Source organism: Rutilus rutilus, assembly GCF_951802725.1.
Source record: "Rutilus rutilus genome assembly, chromosome: 7".
Taxonomy (NCBI): Eukaryota; Metazoa; Chordata; class Actinopteri; order Cypriniformes; family Leuciscidae; genus Rutilus; species Rutilus rutilus.
This window is the reverse complement of record NC_140221.1, coordinates 41,919,073-41,936,810: the sequence shown is the minus strand read 5'-3', so window position 1 is coordinate 41,936,810 and position 17,738 is coordinate 41,919,073. Positions and strand designations below refer to the sequence as shown.

The 17,738-nt window shown below is 36.5% G+C and overlaps 1 protein-coding gene across 2 annotated transcripts in view; it reads right to left on the bottom strand.

Annotated features, from left to right (window-relative positions):
* Window positions 1–12,821: 12,821 nt before the first annotated feature.
* Window positions 12,822–17,738, bottom strand: part of nf2a (NF2, moesin-ezrin-radixin like (MERLIN) tumor suppressor a) — a 37,979-nt gene continuing 33,062 nt past the window's right edge. For both annotated transcript variants that reach the window (XM_084413836.1, XM_084413837.1), the window contains one exon: window positions 12,822–13,637. In XM_084413836.1, coding sequence (XP_084269962.1) covers window positions 13,587–13,637 — 51 coding nt within the window. In that variant the 3' untranslated portion in view covers window positions 12,822–13,586. The remainder of the gene's footprint in view (window positions 13,638–17,738) is intronic.

Below are 17,738 nucleotides of genomic sequence, written 5' to 3'. Positions count from 1 at the left end.
ATAGTTAATATAATAACTATTACCTGAATTAAATGGGATCAAAACATATTATCTTATTAAAATATGCATATAAGTGGTGGAAACAACCCAGGATTAGGTAGTTGCATGATTGTTTGATCATGAGTCCATTGAAAATTGTTCTTGAATGATTTTATGTATAGTTATTGATAAGAATCAGTTCTCTGGTGAAGAGACAGAACTCTGTTTGTTCAGAGGTCTTAAGGAGGAGGTGTTCAGGAATGTTGTCGGGGGTTTCAGTAACATCTGCTGGTGTCGATTCTTCTTTTAAAAACCTTAAATTGACAAGCTTTTCCGTTAGTTGGGTCATTAGAAGGGTCTTTTGCAGACTCTCTGGCACCGGGATGGGTGACTTATGGCTCTGGTCTTGGTGATTTGACTCTGGAATGTGCGGACACTGTCTTTATCTTAACCAGTCCGTAGTAGGCCACAAAGCTAGCCATTGACCAGTTATGTGTTAGTGCCGGGGGCTCCTTCAATTAGTCAGACCGGTGATGATCATGAGACGTTCTGAACAAATCTTCCCCCCTCAGTCATCGAGAAGTAGAGAATTTGAATTAATATTCAAAAAGAAGATTAGTTGGTGGTTGCTTTCTACCCATTGTCGCTACACTCCGATTGTATTCGTCTGAAAGAAGAATGTCATATACACCTAGGATGACTTGAGGGCAGAGCATGTGAGCGGAGTGGAGCGGGAGCGAGCGGGGAGCGTGAGCGGGCGGATCTTGGACAGAGCGCAGAGCGGCAATTTCAAAAGGACGGAGCGTCGCATTTCCCGCTCCAATTTCGCTCCGCTCCGCTCACACCACGAGTCTGAAGCATGCTCAGTCAAGCCTGACCCTGAATCTATTTGTCTTGCACAGTCATCAACAGTAGACTATTTTCAGGCAAAACTCGGCTCAATAATGGAGTTCAAAAAGTAAAATGAGAATTCAGACAGGTGTAGCCTATCAATATAAGTCGCTCCGGAGTAGCCTATAAGGCGCATCAGTCAAAAAATGCGCCATGAAGAAGAAAAAACATAGGCCTAGCCTCGCACTGGACTATAAGTCACATTCATTTAGAAATTTATAAAAAAAAATATATAAAAAAAATGTTATGGACGGGACAGTTCTCCGTTACGGACGTGAGCGCTCTGAAAGCGGCACTAAGACTGCTTTAAAACTTTCACTCAGACCTCAAACTGAAAGCACAAAGCCTGTCTTTAAATTTAATTTCGTTTTGTATTAATTGTATCTTAATTTTAATCAAGGTTTCATCAACCAATTGTCTGGATTTAATAAGAAGTAAATATATTAGAAAATAGATAACCACGATACGAAGGCGCCGGCGTGAACCTGGAGTTTGTCTCATGAATGAACCGAAACTCAGCGTATAGCCTACTTGCCTCACACACCTGAGACATATATATAAAGCTTGAAATGTCTACTTTTAAACAGAACAATTCAAAACGAAAGAAAACAGACTGCTCTCCCGTATGAAATGTGCATTTCTCTCAGGCGCGTTCACTACTGCGAAGATCACGAGTCAGCATCTTTCCAGCCGACAGACATAAAAAAAAATTTAAAATGTCTTCTGCTATATTTTACATATTCATAATCATTTTGCCGGTTCGTTGTGACAGCTTTTAGGTGCCCTTACATGTTACGTGAACGCATCAGCACTGAAAACATAGAGATTTTTTTTCTTTTGGGGGCATTTTGTTTGTTTTCAGACTTTCTCATTTGCCTGCGCGATGTTAGAGGACGCTGTTAATAAAGTTGCGAGTAGGCCTACACATTGGATTCACGTTTATTATTATAGGCTATTTAAAAAAATACCCCAGTTTTTATGCCAGTCGTATCATTTTAATCATTTTTGTTGTATTTATCCGCCACACACCTTGAAGGCCGGTCCGTGTCTGATATTGTCTGATTTTAAACCGGTCCGTGGCGCAAAAAAGGTTGGGGACCGCTACAAGTGATATACATGTAGATTTTTTCCTTTTTTGGAGCGAGCGGGGGTGATTTGAGTGGAGCGCGAAGCAAACTGCGTTGAGCGCTGAGCGAAAATGAGCGGAGCGGCCTGATGTAGCTTTGAGCGGGGGAGCGGAGGGGTGAACAGTTCAGTGAGCGATGAGCGGAGATTCTCACCGCTCCACTCCGCTCACATGCTCTGCTTGAGTGTGAGTAAATCATGGGCTAATTTTCATTTTTGGGTGAACTATCCCTTTAACAACAGTAACAGAAACACGGTGAGTAGAAAAATAGATACTTTTGCTAAACACTGCAGAAAATGAGAATGCAGCAAATACAATTATTTTTATCTGTCATACAGATGAACTCTGAAAGTTTAAAGGTATAGTGGAGGATTTTCTTTTTCCGGGTGGATCATCAAGACTATTGGTCCTCCTAGTTGTCAATCATTCTGGTGATATGTTTACGTAAGGCCGTCGTACGTGCTCGTCCCTAGGTAGTTTTCGCTTTCTGCGCATGCGCACTTTCAGGTCTATATGTGTGGTGAGCTAGCCTATGGTTTCAGCCATTCATTGAAGCTCGCCCGTTCTCACCGGGTTTTTTCAAAATGTCTGAGGGTCGCAAGAGAAAAAGTGTCTACGAATTATATGACAAGAAGAGAAAGGCCTCTGAAGAAAGAAACAAGACCAGAGTGTTTTTGGGAGAATATTTCACACGCTGGCGTGCGCTAAAAGCACAGGTTGGGCTTCCCACTGATGCCTCAGTCGCGAAGTTTCTACTCGACAGGTAAAGTTTGGCATGCTATTTGGAGAAATCCATTTAAAATCACTGCTAGTAAAAGTTAATGTAAGCTATGATTAGCGATGCTAGCCCTGGCACAATTAAGTCACGCACCGCGCAGACACGGTAAACATCTCAATTTGTCTAAAGTAGCATTATGACCAAATGGTAAAAGGTATCATGCTGAAATGTTCTTAAACCTTGTGTGTTCATTTTTGATAATTCCAATGTGTTCACCATAGTATTTATTACACAAATGCAACAAGCTACTTCTCCATTGCAGATCATGTCTTGAGTCCTCACTCAATCGATCAGTATAATAAGTAATTAAAACACGGAAGAGCATTTGACATTTTGTCTTGCATGAATGTTTTTGAGTTAGTTTATAATTTGCAACATATTTGTGCCGCTTGTATGAGCCATGCCGACAGCAACTTGTAAACAGAGCGTGCACGAGGAGAACTAGGCTCGTGCATGCTCTCTCGTGCACACGTTTAATAGGCGTTCCCTCTCGGGAGCAGGTAGAGTGTTGCGCATGTGCATTTATTCAAAAAGTGGAGAGGGCGGTTCTTTTCTAAAATTCGGGAAAATCCTCCGCTATACCTTTAACTAAACCAGGTTTGTAACAATTTAACGAGTGGTGCCTTTAGTCAATTTCGAAATGTGCGAATGGACATGCTGATAAACTAAAAAGTAAAAAAAAAAAAAAATTACAAATAAAATTCAGAAAGACTTGTTGGGAGTTAATATAAATATTTTCAAAATTCTGAAGGAGTCTTACTGTGCTAAATACCGGGCTGCGTATTAAATCTCATGAAAATTTCATGAATTAATTCTCCCTGCTGATAAACTGACAGATCAATAGAAGTTTCAGTTGGTTTTACTGGGCTTTTCTGACATGCGACACTTCAGAGCTTATAGCAAAAGCGCCTGCGTGGACCATGTCAGAGTTTGATTGATGGTCTGGAATGCAAAATGGTGGTCTAAAAATAGGCGGATTGGCCCCCCTGCTGTGATTGGACAACCTAATGAGTGCAGAGTGATTGTGCTCAGGTAACACTTCCCCTGGTCCACCACCCATAAACTAGACTGGAGAGACGTGAGGATGGGGGATAGAATCAAATATGATATGGGAACAAAGAGACCATTATAAAATGCTCTGCTTGAGTCACTGCATGAATGATTTGAGTCTGTCATTGTTTCAAGTACTCACTAATTCACTCTCATACTCGTTTAAACGCACAGCAGTCCTGGCTTGGATCCAATCAGCCGCCCATGAAATTAGTAAGAGTTCATTTTTATCCTACAAGATTAGAGTGTGTGCAGTTTTAACATCTGAACGATTTATTTATTTATGTTTTAACAAAGAATTTCCTAAATTCACTTCACTTTATAAAATTGCAATTCATCCTACATTCAAGATAAGCACATCATATTAATCTACAGCACAGCCACAAATATCCGTTCACAAGTACAGCACTCATCATGTTTGTGCATATATACAGTGCTATGCATAAGTTTAGACACCCATGCTAAAGTTGACTAAAAAGAGGAATAAAAAATCATCTTTTGGAAATTGAACTTAATGCCTTAATTTAAAAAATTAGGAAAAATCCAAGAGATTGGCATGGGGTACTTTCCATAAGATCATCTCTCAATGCAAATCAAACTAGCTATTAGGCTAACTGAAATAAAACCATGCCAATCTCTAGGTATGGTGAAGGCTATGTGATGATGTGGGGATATTTTAATTCCAAAGGCCAAGGGAACTTTATCAGGATGCATAGTATCCTAAGAAATCTTTGTAAAAAAATACTTAAAAATAAAAATCTGCCTGCCTCTATGGGAATTTAACATAGGGGTGTCCAAACTTATGCACCCTGTATTTTAAGGAAGAACATTTATTTATTTACGATACATTATTCATTCACAAAGAAAATTGGTGTCCTTAAAGGTTGGATTTTTCCAAATTTTTTTAAATTAAGGCATTAAGTTAAGTTTCCAAAAGATGATTTTTTTATTCCTCTTTTTAGTCAACTTTAGTATGGGTGTCTAAACTTATGCATAGCACTGTATATAAATAGCAATATTGTGAAATATCATTACAATTTAAAATAACTCTTTTCCAATTTAATATGTTTTAAAATGTCATTTATTCCTGTGATGGTAAATTTTCAGCATCATTACTAGTCTTCAGTGTCACATGAAATCATTCTAAATAGGCTGATTTGCTGCTCAAGAAACATTTCTTATGATTATCAATGTTGAAAACGGTTGTGTTGCTTAACTTTTTTCATGGAAACCATGATTTTTTTTTTAGTGTTTTCCAGGATTCCATTCCATTTCTTTCTTTGATGAATAGAAAATGAAAAAGTTCAGCATTTATGTGACATATAGAAACCCTATATTATAATTATAATTATTATATATTATTAACCCGTAATATTATAAATGTCTTCTTTACTGTCACTATTTATTGATTTAATGTGCCCGTGCTGTAAAAAAGTTCTCTCTTTAAAAAAATACATTTATTTATCTTTTTTTTTTTAAATCAGAGCATAGTTACAGTAAACCAAATACCTAATCAGTTATTATTTCTTCCATTAATGATGTATTTAACATTAAAACCTAGCATTTCATGATTCTATTAAATTATTATATAATAAACATAAATGTACTGCATAAACATAACAATGATACAAGAAAGAAATCGGTTATAGAATCTTCTGCAAATAAATGTGAGTCTCACTCCCAAAACCTGCTGGAGTGTACAGTCATGGTCAGAATAATTATTGGCACCCTTGGTAAATATGATCAAAGATGGCTGTGAAAATAAATTTGCATTGTTTACCCTTTTGATCTTTCATTAATTTTTTGTTGTTGCAAAAATCGAACCATTCATTGAAGTAAAACAATTGAATTGGGGGGGGGGGGTCTCTTTATGAAAAATGTTTTTCTCCAATACATGTTGACCACAAATATTGGCACCCCTAGAAATTCTTATGAGTAAAATATTTACGTTTAGATAGGTTTGGTGGGGATAAAAAGTACCCCTTGCCAAAGGTTTATTATACTGCTGTGGGTCTATTTTTTCTGCCGGAGGTCCAGGACATCTTGTTCAGATACATAGTATCATGGATTAAGACCAACAGATAAATCAAAACCTGACAGCCTCTGATAGAAATCTTATAATGGGCCGTGGTTGGATCTTCCATCAGGACAACGATCCAAAACAAACATCAAAATCAACACAAAAATGGGTCACTAAATACAAAACTAAGCTTCTGCCATGACGTCCCAGCCCTCTAACCTGAACCCTATAGAAGATGAGTGGGCTGAACTGAAGAGAAGAAGCGCCAACATGAATCTGGGAATCTGGAGAGATTCTGTATGGAGGAATGGTCTCTGATCTCCAAACTCATCCGGCATTCTAGGAGAAGACACAGAGCAATTATCTTGGAAAAAGGAGGTTGCAAAAAGTATTGAATAAAGAGGTTTTCAGTCCATTTTCAATTCTTTTACTTCAACGCAAGGGTTAGATTGTGATTTTTTTGGATAAAATAACAAAAGGATTAACAAAGGCTTCTTTGTTCATATTTACCAAGGGTGCCAATAATTCTGACCATGTGACCAATGATCACAAGTTCCAGGTGAACAACAGGTCACCAGAATCACATACAGGTGTCTCATTTGTCTTATGACTTCACACTGCAGAAACAAGAGGACCTGCAACATAAGAAAGAAATAAACTGATGAATTGAAATATTGAAAATGAATGCGCACCCCGAGGTGGTAATATGAACACTATGTTATGCAGTCACACCTCAAGAGTGCATTCATTTTAAATAATCCAGGTCTGGAATCAGTAATTCTGCTTATATATTACGGTTACTGCATACCATGGGTGCAATTGTTCATTTCAAATCATTTTTCATGTCCCTAAAACTACTTACACCACAGACAAAATGCCTACTTAGAAACAGCCCAAGTTGCTATTACTAGGTGGAAACCGTAGCTTGGATTTTAAAGGCACAATATATAAAATATGTAGATTAAAATATCCCAAATCCACTAGAATAATGTTATATAATTTGGACAAACAAACCAAAAAAGAAATTTGTTGTTCCACAGAAGAAATTATAAGTTCTAAATTAGGAAGTCTTGTTATATAAACTGCAACAATTTTGAAATAATTCAGCGATGTGATCTAGAACCATGATGTGGTCAACAAAGTTATAGCAGTGCGGTTACAGAACATTAATCAAGACTCTGAAACATCTGTCAGCCAATCAGAATCAAGCATTCAACCATAGGTGGTATAAATGGTTCAATAAACAGGATGCGAGCGAGGACAAAAGAGCTAAACTGATTATACACCCCTTGACATTTCAACACATGCCACATTCAAACATATTCTGTCACATGGATATGATTTGCATAAATTTATGAAGTGTGTGAGTGTATGCGCCCAGGCTTGGTGCTCCCCATTGATCATCTAAAAGGCTTGTAGTGATTTTTGCAGCCAGATAACAGTTATGTCCTACTGTTATATCCAATGACGCAAATACAAAACAAAGCAGGCGTTGCATGGACGTGAGGGCAAAGCATAATTACACACACACACACACACACACGGCTTTCATCCATCCTGTCAAGGGGTATTTGTAAGTCACCTGAAGCCTATTAAAGCAATTTAAGCAGAGAAATGAATCACTGAACTCAATGTCATTTATTAGTGTCTCAGGTAACGTGGGGAACCAGATCCGTGAAAACAAGCGCTGACATCCAATCAGCAATCCAGTCAGCCTACAGTATCTCAACAATGAAGGGTGAAGTGTATTTTCTATAATGTTTTATGAAGATTAAAAGTGAAGTGTGTAATTTCTGCACACCTAGCAGCACCAAAAAGAATTATTGGAAGTAAAGTTGGAGTGTTCCTGAAGTTTAAAAGTTTCAAGGTTATATAAGCCTTGAGTTTACTAGGTGGTTACTAAAGCTCAAAGTGCAAGTTCAAGTTAAGCTCAATCAACTCACTGCATAATAGTAATTAGAAAAAAAAAAAAGGTAATATACACTTGTCCTTTAAAAAAAAGAAAGAAAGAAGGAAAAAAAGAAGCAAAAATCTTTTACAGTAGACACTTTGTAAACATTAAAAAAAAATACTCACTGTTTTAACAGTGTAACCACAAGACACGGAAAATGTGTGCTAACATGATTTGACGAGAATGAGAAAAACATTACAGCTCAAATAATACACAGTTTTGTAACAAAATTAATAAAAGTGATTTTTATAACATAAGCAGTGTTGTTAAACTACAACTAAAATTCGTTAATTGAAATAAAGCTAAAATAATATTCATATTAGGTGGAACATTTTAACTTAAATTTAAATGAAAATGACTTTAAATTACTTTAAATGACACTTAAAGTTTGTTAGATTTTTGAAATTTATGACAAAAGTACAAAGTTACTAAAACTAAAATTAAGACTATAAATAAAAGCTAATTCAAATGAATAAATACAACAATAGAGTTAGGGTTACAACACTTCTTTGAAAGAGAACGTGGTATGGGACCAATATGTTTTGTGCTAATCAACATTACACCATAGAAACTGTCAATTTAGCTTACTTTTTATTATTTGTATTAAACCCAGATTATTCCTTTAAGAACTAGTCAAAGAAGATAGAAAATGCCAATAAAACAAAAGAAGATAAAGGTGGAAACTATAATACCGGATGTGCGTGGAGGTCTGAAGATACCGGCTGCATCCGAAATCACATACTTCCCCACTACATAGTAGGCGAAAAAACTGTACGAGACAATAGTAGTATGTCCGAAATCACAGTACTGATAAAAGAGTAGGCAAAATTACCTACAACTTCCGGCGAGATTCAGAAGTGTGCATTCGATGGACACTTTACTATCCCATGAGGCCACAGGAGAATGTGAATGACAGTGAAGCGACGCAACAGTAAGTCACGTGATATTGACAACATGACCGAATTACATTCATATTATACATATTGATATTATACAGAATATCCTTTTTAGCAGTCGCAAAGTAATTACTGATTCAAAATAAGTACCTACTCAAGAGAGTATGCGAGTTCAGACTGGGTTCTGTCCTCTGCAGGTCAGGTGCAGTGTTGTCAACCTACGACTGGCTTATTAATGTCACGGCATGTAAAACTGCAATAGGAGAAAGTATTTTAATATATATATATAAAAAGACACATTTCAGCTTTAAACACAAGGTTTCCAGAGATCAGAAACAAAGCTTGCCCTCAGAGAACAGCCTGGGCAATCAAATTGCATGCGAACTGTGTAATCCAAGTAAGCTGCAATCAAACTATAATAAATTCCCAAGGCAAAAAAATGTCATTGATTATCACTGCCTCTGATTTTCTCACCTTCAGTAAAGTAGCTTTTCTTCTGTTCACCTTGGTACCAGTATTATCTCCCAAGGCCTCCATCTGCCACCCCAAGGACTGATGGGACACATAGTGACATGGTCACCTCCTAAGGCACATCCCTCTCTTGATTGTGACAGCCTGTCAATATGCCTGGAACCAGCCATCAATCAAAGCTGTCATCTGTCCAGACATGCAGACAATGTGTTGAGGAAGGGCAGAAACTGATGAGCGATGGTGGGTATTTGTTCTCAGGCTGTGATAATGATAACCAGGATTATGGGAAGTGTGATACATGAAGCAAAAAGCTTAGACAACTGCCCAGCAAAATTGTGTTTACCATCTTGTAAATATTGTAAAGCCATTGGGGAAAAACTGCAATAGTTTAAACTGCACTGATTTTCACAGATGAAACCACAGTATATTTATTGCAAAGTGCTTTGAGTTTAATGAGCTATTAAAGTAACCGTGATACTGAATTCTAATTCACAGTCTACCGTCATGCTATAACTGAGACGGTTGTTGTTTTCATGTAACATACAAATTGTTAATTTTAGGCTGATTATATTGATTTACCTTGTGTAAGATTCTTCAGGAAGACGAAATCCCAACAGACTGCTGTTGCTGTTCTCAATACGTCGCTGTCCTTTCAAACATTCACACAAAAAAAACACAAAACATTCCAAAACACAATGGAGCTTAACAGTACTAAAAATCTCAGGCACGTTCTCCATTGAGAAATTGATTTTTAATAATAACTTATAAACCCTTCAAGAATGACCTACCATGCACTCTGGAGTTATCTGTCAATCTGTTGAAGCCACTTCAGATCTCAATGTCATTTTTAAAACAGCTGAAATTCTGAAGTCTACATATCCGTTTATATTATAATTCATAAGTTACTTTGAAATAAACCACTATTTTTACTCAGTTAGATCATTCACAATTCTTTATGGGCTGTGCCATTCATTTCATCAAGACAATAATATAAGTACATTTTTGTCTTTTTTTTTTTTCATTTTTAAAAACAATAATATTTAATATATACTTTTGAAATCCCTATGAGGAATATGAATGGGGGGAAATATTTAAATATTTAATAAAGTGATAAAGTGGGCAGTTGATGTATGCTCTATACTGAGCCATGCTTGTGGACAAAACACAGGGTTTTACTGTCCACCAGGTGAAAATTGCGCATCTGGGGCCTCATTTATAACCGTTGCGTACGCACAAAACAGGCCCTGAAAGAGGCGTACGCCACTTCCGACGCATAAGTTGTGATTTATAAAAATGACTTGACGGGAAAATTTGCACACCTGCAGGCAAACTCTGACCCATGCGTACGAACGTTTTGGAGATGGAGCAGTTTGGCGACACCGATGGTGAGCTGGAGTTAAATGTCTTTTTGGTCACTTTTAGACAGAAATTAAACATATAGGCTACAGAAAGATAATACAAATATAATTTCACTCACCAAGCCTATAACTTGAAGCAAATATCCATCCCTTCTTAAATGTCCGCGCCAGCGAGCGCGTTGAGCCATTTAGTGAAACTGACGCAAATAACAGTTTAAATAAATAAAATAATGATTTATAGTTTTAAACTATATGTTTTACTTATGATATAAACATTTAGATTCAATATGCCATTCAAATTAATGGAGTTAAACACTTAAAACATGAAATCATTACTGAGAAGTTACAACATTCATCAATAGAAAGATTTGCGATGTTTTTTAACACTTTTCCTGTGGCGTGCTGTGTTTTAATGTTTTAACCACAGAGATGATTGCTTATCATGATAATACCAGATTGTCTGAGAAAATAGTTTCGTGCAAATAATGCCCAAGGCCTATCTGTTTCCATTAAAAATATAAATCAATTAAAAATACAATTGGAACAGTGGAAAACATTGAGAAAAACTTTCTCTGAAATGTATTTTACACTATTTGATTTATGTATTCAAAAACAAGGCAAGGATGGGCAACTACATGATTTTTATTAATGTAATGTGTCTTGTAACGGTAAACGTTATCACGTGGATGAATAATCATATGCAAATGATATGCAGATGAGGATCTGCATAGTAAAACTAGGCGTTGTAAGCTCCATATATGGTTATTTCGAGGTGGAGATGCATGTGCGCACAATCTTCCGTTGACTGGGATTTATAAAGTGAATTCTGCGCAGGTTCTGGCGTACGAATGGTTTTACAAGTCTGAATATTTTTTGGCATTCGCCATTCTTGGCTTTCGGGCGCACGTACACTTTTAGTAAGGATTAGGGGTGTAACGATATTCCAACCGAACCGAAAAACCGCGATACACCACCCACGATACGAATCGCGATACTCTCATGGCGTACCGAACACGCCCGCCCCGCCCCCTGCTGTCCGGCTCATTGGACCTCATGTCTTATGTTTACACAACGAATACAGCGCTGCCTAACCACCATTAACCACATTTAATCGCAATAAGCTCAGTGTTTGTTACATTCGATAATAAGCAAGGTGTAATCTTTCAAATTCTGTCTATTTGATCACGAAATTCAAACATTAAATGTCGTTTTGGCGCTCTTTGATGTGGCGTGACAGATCACCGTAGGCTAGCTCCTCATTTAAAGCGGCAGCGCAGAGCGCGAGTAAACGCTATTCTCTTCCTCAGTTACAGAATAAACATGAATGGACACCTGAAGGTATGTTGAAAGATACAGTATACTTACTGAAAGGCATCATAACTCGTGTAATCGCTCAGTCAGTGTTTCAACAGCGGAAATACGTCAATAAAACGCTTAGTTTTTCACATAGCTTTATTTACCTCAGGCAAGTCATTCAGTGTCCACAGCTTGTTAGTTTGCTAAGGAAATGAACTCTTTCACTAAATAAATGCACTATATTAACCTATATATTATATTTTACTTAACCTGTTAATGACATCTTGATTATTTAAAATATCTGTCATGAAAATGACAGCAACTGTGTAAATGATTATATTTCAATAATAAATGAGAGTAAAAATGTTAATGTAAAAACTGCCTTATGTGCAGTTTACATGTTGTCATACAATTTGTTACTTGAGTGTTGATTATTATTATATCTAAAAATAAATAGCAACTGAATTTAGGCTAAAAGTCTAGGCTCTGTTGTTAAGCTTTAATTATATGTGTAAGTAAGGGCTCCTATATAGTTTACAGCATTAGCAGATAATTTTTTTTTTATCCTTGCGAAACGTTTACTTGTAATTGAATTAATTTAAAGACAAGGACACAATTTGTTAATTAAAGCACTGTTTAAAAAAAAAAAGAAGCAATTTTAGCTTTCTAAACCCCCCACTCCACCTAAATGAACCGAACCGAACCGAACCGAGACGTCAAAACCGTGGGACGTACCGAACCGTCAGTTTTGTGTATCGTTACACCCCTAGTAAGGATCCTATGCACAGTTTTATAAATGAGAGCCCTGATCACTGAAAAATAATAGGCACATGATTTCAATCATGCCTGTGGCACAATCGGTGTGGGTCAAGTTGCACTCTAAAGTGTAAAACTCAGTGCTTGGGGGATGTGCAGAGCCATATAGAGAGATTCTCTATATGGCTCTGGGGATGTGCAAAGCAAAGTGTTTCATCAAAAAAAAAAAAAAAGAACAGCCAAAGAATATTTAAGATAATTTCTATTCATTTATTTATCTGCACGAAAACATTTTCAAAAATATATTTTAACATTGTAAAACATTTCAGGCCAAGTAAACGGTTTTTAAAAAATCCCAAATATTTCATATGTAAAAATGGTGTTCTCACAAATGCATTTTCTCCTCTAAAAATATCCTGTACTAACCTATCCTCTGAGAAAAAGTAAACTCTTCTAAACTGTAACACGATAAGGTTTAATTCAGCCTTTATGAATGACTAGACGGCTCCATAGTGGACCACAAATATATACACCTAACTTAATACGGCACAAGGGTGCAATACCATTGCTTTAGCCAATTATTCTGACACATATTGATCGAAAGAGATATCTGCTGTGCTACTGGAAAGATGAATTTAAGATGCACTGCAGAGATATATGTAGTCAGTGTGTGTGTACACTGCTATTCGTAGTGTCTTTACAATGGGTTTTTGACCTCCTGCAGACAGAGGGATATTGGGAAACGATGTGTAGTGTGACTCTGTATGTGAATGAGTTTATGTTAGTGTGTGTGTGTGTGTCCCTTTAAAAACATGTTCTCCCTCTGTAGTTCTGTTTACTTGAGGTCCTGGTCCTGGTCCTCTTAGAGTAATGCATGTAAACTTTACCCACATATACATTCTTCATCACCGGAATGTGCTAGGATCATATAGGAATGGGTCACAGCCAATCAGGAATGTGACAACGACACAACGAGACATTATTCAGACACTATAGTCCAGTCCGTCTGGATGGCTATAGCTCCTGGAAGAAGGCCACTCTGGATTTGGTGCTCTGGAGAGTGAGCTGTGGAGACAGATTGAAGGAACATTGAGAGGTGATGCTCTTCGTTTCTTATGAAGTGACAGGTAAGATAAAAAAAATTTGGGGTAAATAAGCTTTTTTTTTTTATTAATACTTATATTCTGCATTAAATTGCTCAAAAGACATTTGCAATGTTACAACATTTTTCAATTTCGAATAAATGTTGTCCTTTTGAACATTTTATTCATCAAAGAATCTTCACAAGAAATGCATCACTTTCCACAAAAATATTAAGCAGCACAACTGTTTTAAACATTAATAATAATAAAAGATAATAAGCAGCAGCACTAAATCAGCATATTAGAATATTTTCTTATGGATCTATATACATGAAATGTGTTTTAATTAGGGTTGCCAATATATTCAAATTAGCTTGATAAATCTCACAACTACTGCAGAAGATTAAATGTCACATTTTTCATTTGCTAAAATTAATCAGTAACACTTTACAATAATAATAACAATGCTCAATATCCTCAGTTAATGCAACAGGCAGAGGAGCATGAAAAACTATGAACGATACTTTTACAGCATTGTTTAATGTTAATTTACATATACTAATATATGTGCGTGGTGTATTATAATGTATTATGAACAAACTATGGAAGCTTATTCCCATCAAGGATGAAAAAAAAATAAAGGTACATTTTGAGTTGTGAGAAATAAACTTGGAATTGCAAGAAAAAATGCTATTCTGAATTGTGAGATATAAACACGCAATTAAAAATGGTAATTGTGACTCTCACACAATTTGGATATTTTTCCTCGCAATTGCGAGTTATAAAGTCCGAATTGTAAGATGTAAACTTGCAATTGTGGGGGAAAAAGATAAAGTATTTAATTTTTTGGTGAAAACAAACTTCCGTAACAAACAAAAACAGTATATTTATTAATACATTTATTATTAAATTTAAAACATTAACAAATAATAGTTAACTGCAGTTAACTGATAACTAATGTGTGTGTAATATAAGGTTTGTGCATTATACCATGTTCAATTTAATGCGGTAAATTCTATAAATTATTGTTTTAACTTTGGCAGGTGTAATTTTTAATTATTTATGCTCATGCCATGAGAAACATTAGACATGTATGACACGTTCAATACCTCAGAGTCATGCAGAATTCATAGCGAGAGAGAGTGAGAGAGAGAGATAGAGAGCAGTGTGTGTCTCTCTGATCAGCTGTCACTAGTGTGTGTGAGAGCCCACTGATGGTGATGTTTAAAGACACTTCAAGACAGAATCCCTCATGAAACACTGGCGTAAACAAACAAGAAGAGACGGAAGAGAGGTACAGAGATGGGAAAATGATGAAATTAATGCTATATAAAGATGGTTTATATCCCCTACATTAAAAGTTTTTAAAACATCGATTAAAACGTACCTTTTTGCACAAGCATATTAAAATGCGTCTAAATGCTGTATGGCATTTTTGAAAAGATCATGTAATTGCACTTTTTAGTGTCGTTACTAGGCTCTTATTTTATTTTTTATCTTTTATGTGTTTTTGGTTTGAATTCTTTTGATATGCTATGTTTTAACTGTATGTGCATCTGTGCTGAGATTGTGAAGCACTTTGGTCAACATTCGTGTTGTTTTAAGGTGCTATAGAAATAAACTTGACCTTGACCTTGACGTTACATTTCTGCTTCATTATTGAACTATTTGCAGGGATATAAGGTACAAGTACTTTCACCCTGAAATACCCCAATCTGCTCAGTGGTTTCCACACATGCTCCAGACATCTTGAGATATAAATGTCACTAGAAATACACTGAAAATAAAGACAAAAGTCTGTGGTTCCTCTGCTAGCACAACCGTGTGAACTTGAGGAGAACTGACTTCAAAGTTCAAACATCCACTAAAGATCACCTTGAGACCAGATGGTTGGAAGTAATTGCAAAAATGCCTCAGAAAAGTGCAAAAATTCATGTTATCCGCCACCGACAACGACCGGATACTGCAGTCGAGTGGGAACGTCTACCGGAAAGTGAAAGTACAGAACCTTTGCGGCCTCCAGCAATTGAATTACTGTCAGTATGAACACTGTGATGACTTTGAGGAATTACATTTCTTATTTGATATTTAGGAGACACTATTTTTAGTGTCTTTTTTTAGTTTTTCACTGTTAGAGAAACTGGCCAACTCTCCAATTCATAGAGCTTCTCTACCAGAGTTTAAATCTTAAGGTGATGATACACAGGGCAACTTTTTGAGCAATGTTGCTGGGCAATGTTGCCGTCAACGGGCAACCAGATGAGACACAGGGCCCACGACCAATCTAAATTATCCAGATAGAAATGTAATGCCCATTTTCAATGGGAAAGTGCCCAAGCAACAATCACTCGGCAAGATTGCCCAGCAACATTGCTCAAAAAGTTGCCCTGTGTATCATCACCTTAAGACTTTAGGATTAACATATCAGCCCAGATTAGAAAAGTAAAGCTAGTTTTCTGAAAAAGTTCTAATATAACTTTTGCAGATGCCATTTTGGTTATTTCTAATGGCAAAGCTGAATTTTCAGCATCATTACTCCAGTCTTCAGTGTCACATGATCCTTCAGAAATCATTTAAACACACTGATTTGATGCTCAAGAAACACTTTCTTATAATTAATGTTGAAAACAGTTGTGATGTTTAATATTTTTGTGGAAACTGATATTTTTTTTTTAGAATTCCTTGAATAGAAAGTTTAAAAGAACAGCATTTCTTTGAAATATAAATCTTTTGTAACATTATCAATGCATTTATTGTCACTTTTGATCAATTTAATGCATCTTTGATAAATAAAAGTAATAATTTCTTGTTTTAGTTTTTTTTTTAAGTACTGCCGCCAAACTTTTGAATGGTAGTGTATGATCATGACATTTTGTAACCTTCACACAAGTAAACATGTAAAAATCAATGGCTTCCCAAAAAACGCCTACAAGGAATAAAAATAGATCAACATCAATGGAGGTTAATCGACTTTTAACATTTAACTTCATATATTTCAGTACAATTAACAAAGGAATGCTTGGACACTTACGTGCCACCGCTTCAATGGGGATTTTGATGGATTACCGCATCAACACATTCAGAGAACAGGTGAGACTGTCAGTACATTAAGACACTCTCACTACATCTCTGTCCCTCAGGCTATAGCTAGCAGCAGGACACACCAGGCTATGGAGAAAGCACCGCCACGGCCATTAATCATTCCACAGCGTGACCTGGAAAGCCACTGACCCTTGGTACTTGCTCCAAGGTCCAGTGCTCAAGCTACCTGAGCAACAGTGATTTACAATGAGTTGGACAGTGTCCCGATACAGGCTTCCAATGCGGGCTCAACATCAGCTAAAAAAACAACAGCTGTCAGAGTGTTTAAGACAGAGTTGGATTTTCTTGCTGCTCTTAGCATGAGAGCTGTAAAGCTGTTCCCCCAAAGTGTCCGGCTTGATTTGCTCAAGCTCCGCTTCAATTAGACAATCACATCAACGCAGAATGACTGAACACACGGAGGGCAATCCATCCGTCCAAACAACCGATCACAACACAGGAATCAATTAGCGTAGTGCAAACGAGACAATTTCACACACACAGCAGGAAAGGATTCTATGGCTAAAATGGGGCTTTTAATCTACCGTTTCATAAGACTTGATGAAAACGTAGCTGAACCTTTCAGAAAGATGATGAATAAATTAATTTTGGATTATCGGTGCTCGTGGCATGACTAACAGTGTGATTAGGATCATATTTCATAGGAACTAGCCCTTCTGGGAAATGGTATTACAACACAAGCTTTTCAGAAGAGTTCAGTGAACCTGCATTTCCATTTTCAAAATTATTCCCCATCTCAAACACAAGTTCCAAAGTTGGAATAATTCTAACATTATAGAGCTACTTGCTGCAACAAGCACTTCTGTAGGTCGTAAAAAGCTGAACTTGAAGTTATTTGAATGTTGGACTACAATTTTTTTAAGACTTCAAAGTGTCTGTGCTGCTATATGATTTTAAGAAATTATATTTCATTTTTAAGTGCCATCTTCTTCTCCAAATCAACTGACAAACTCTTTAACTCTCCAGTTCAGTTTCTCTTCCA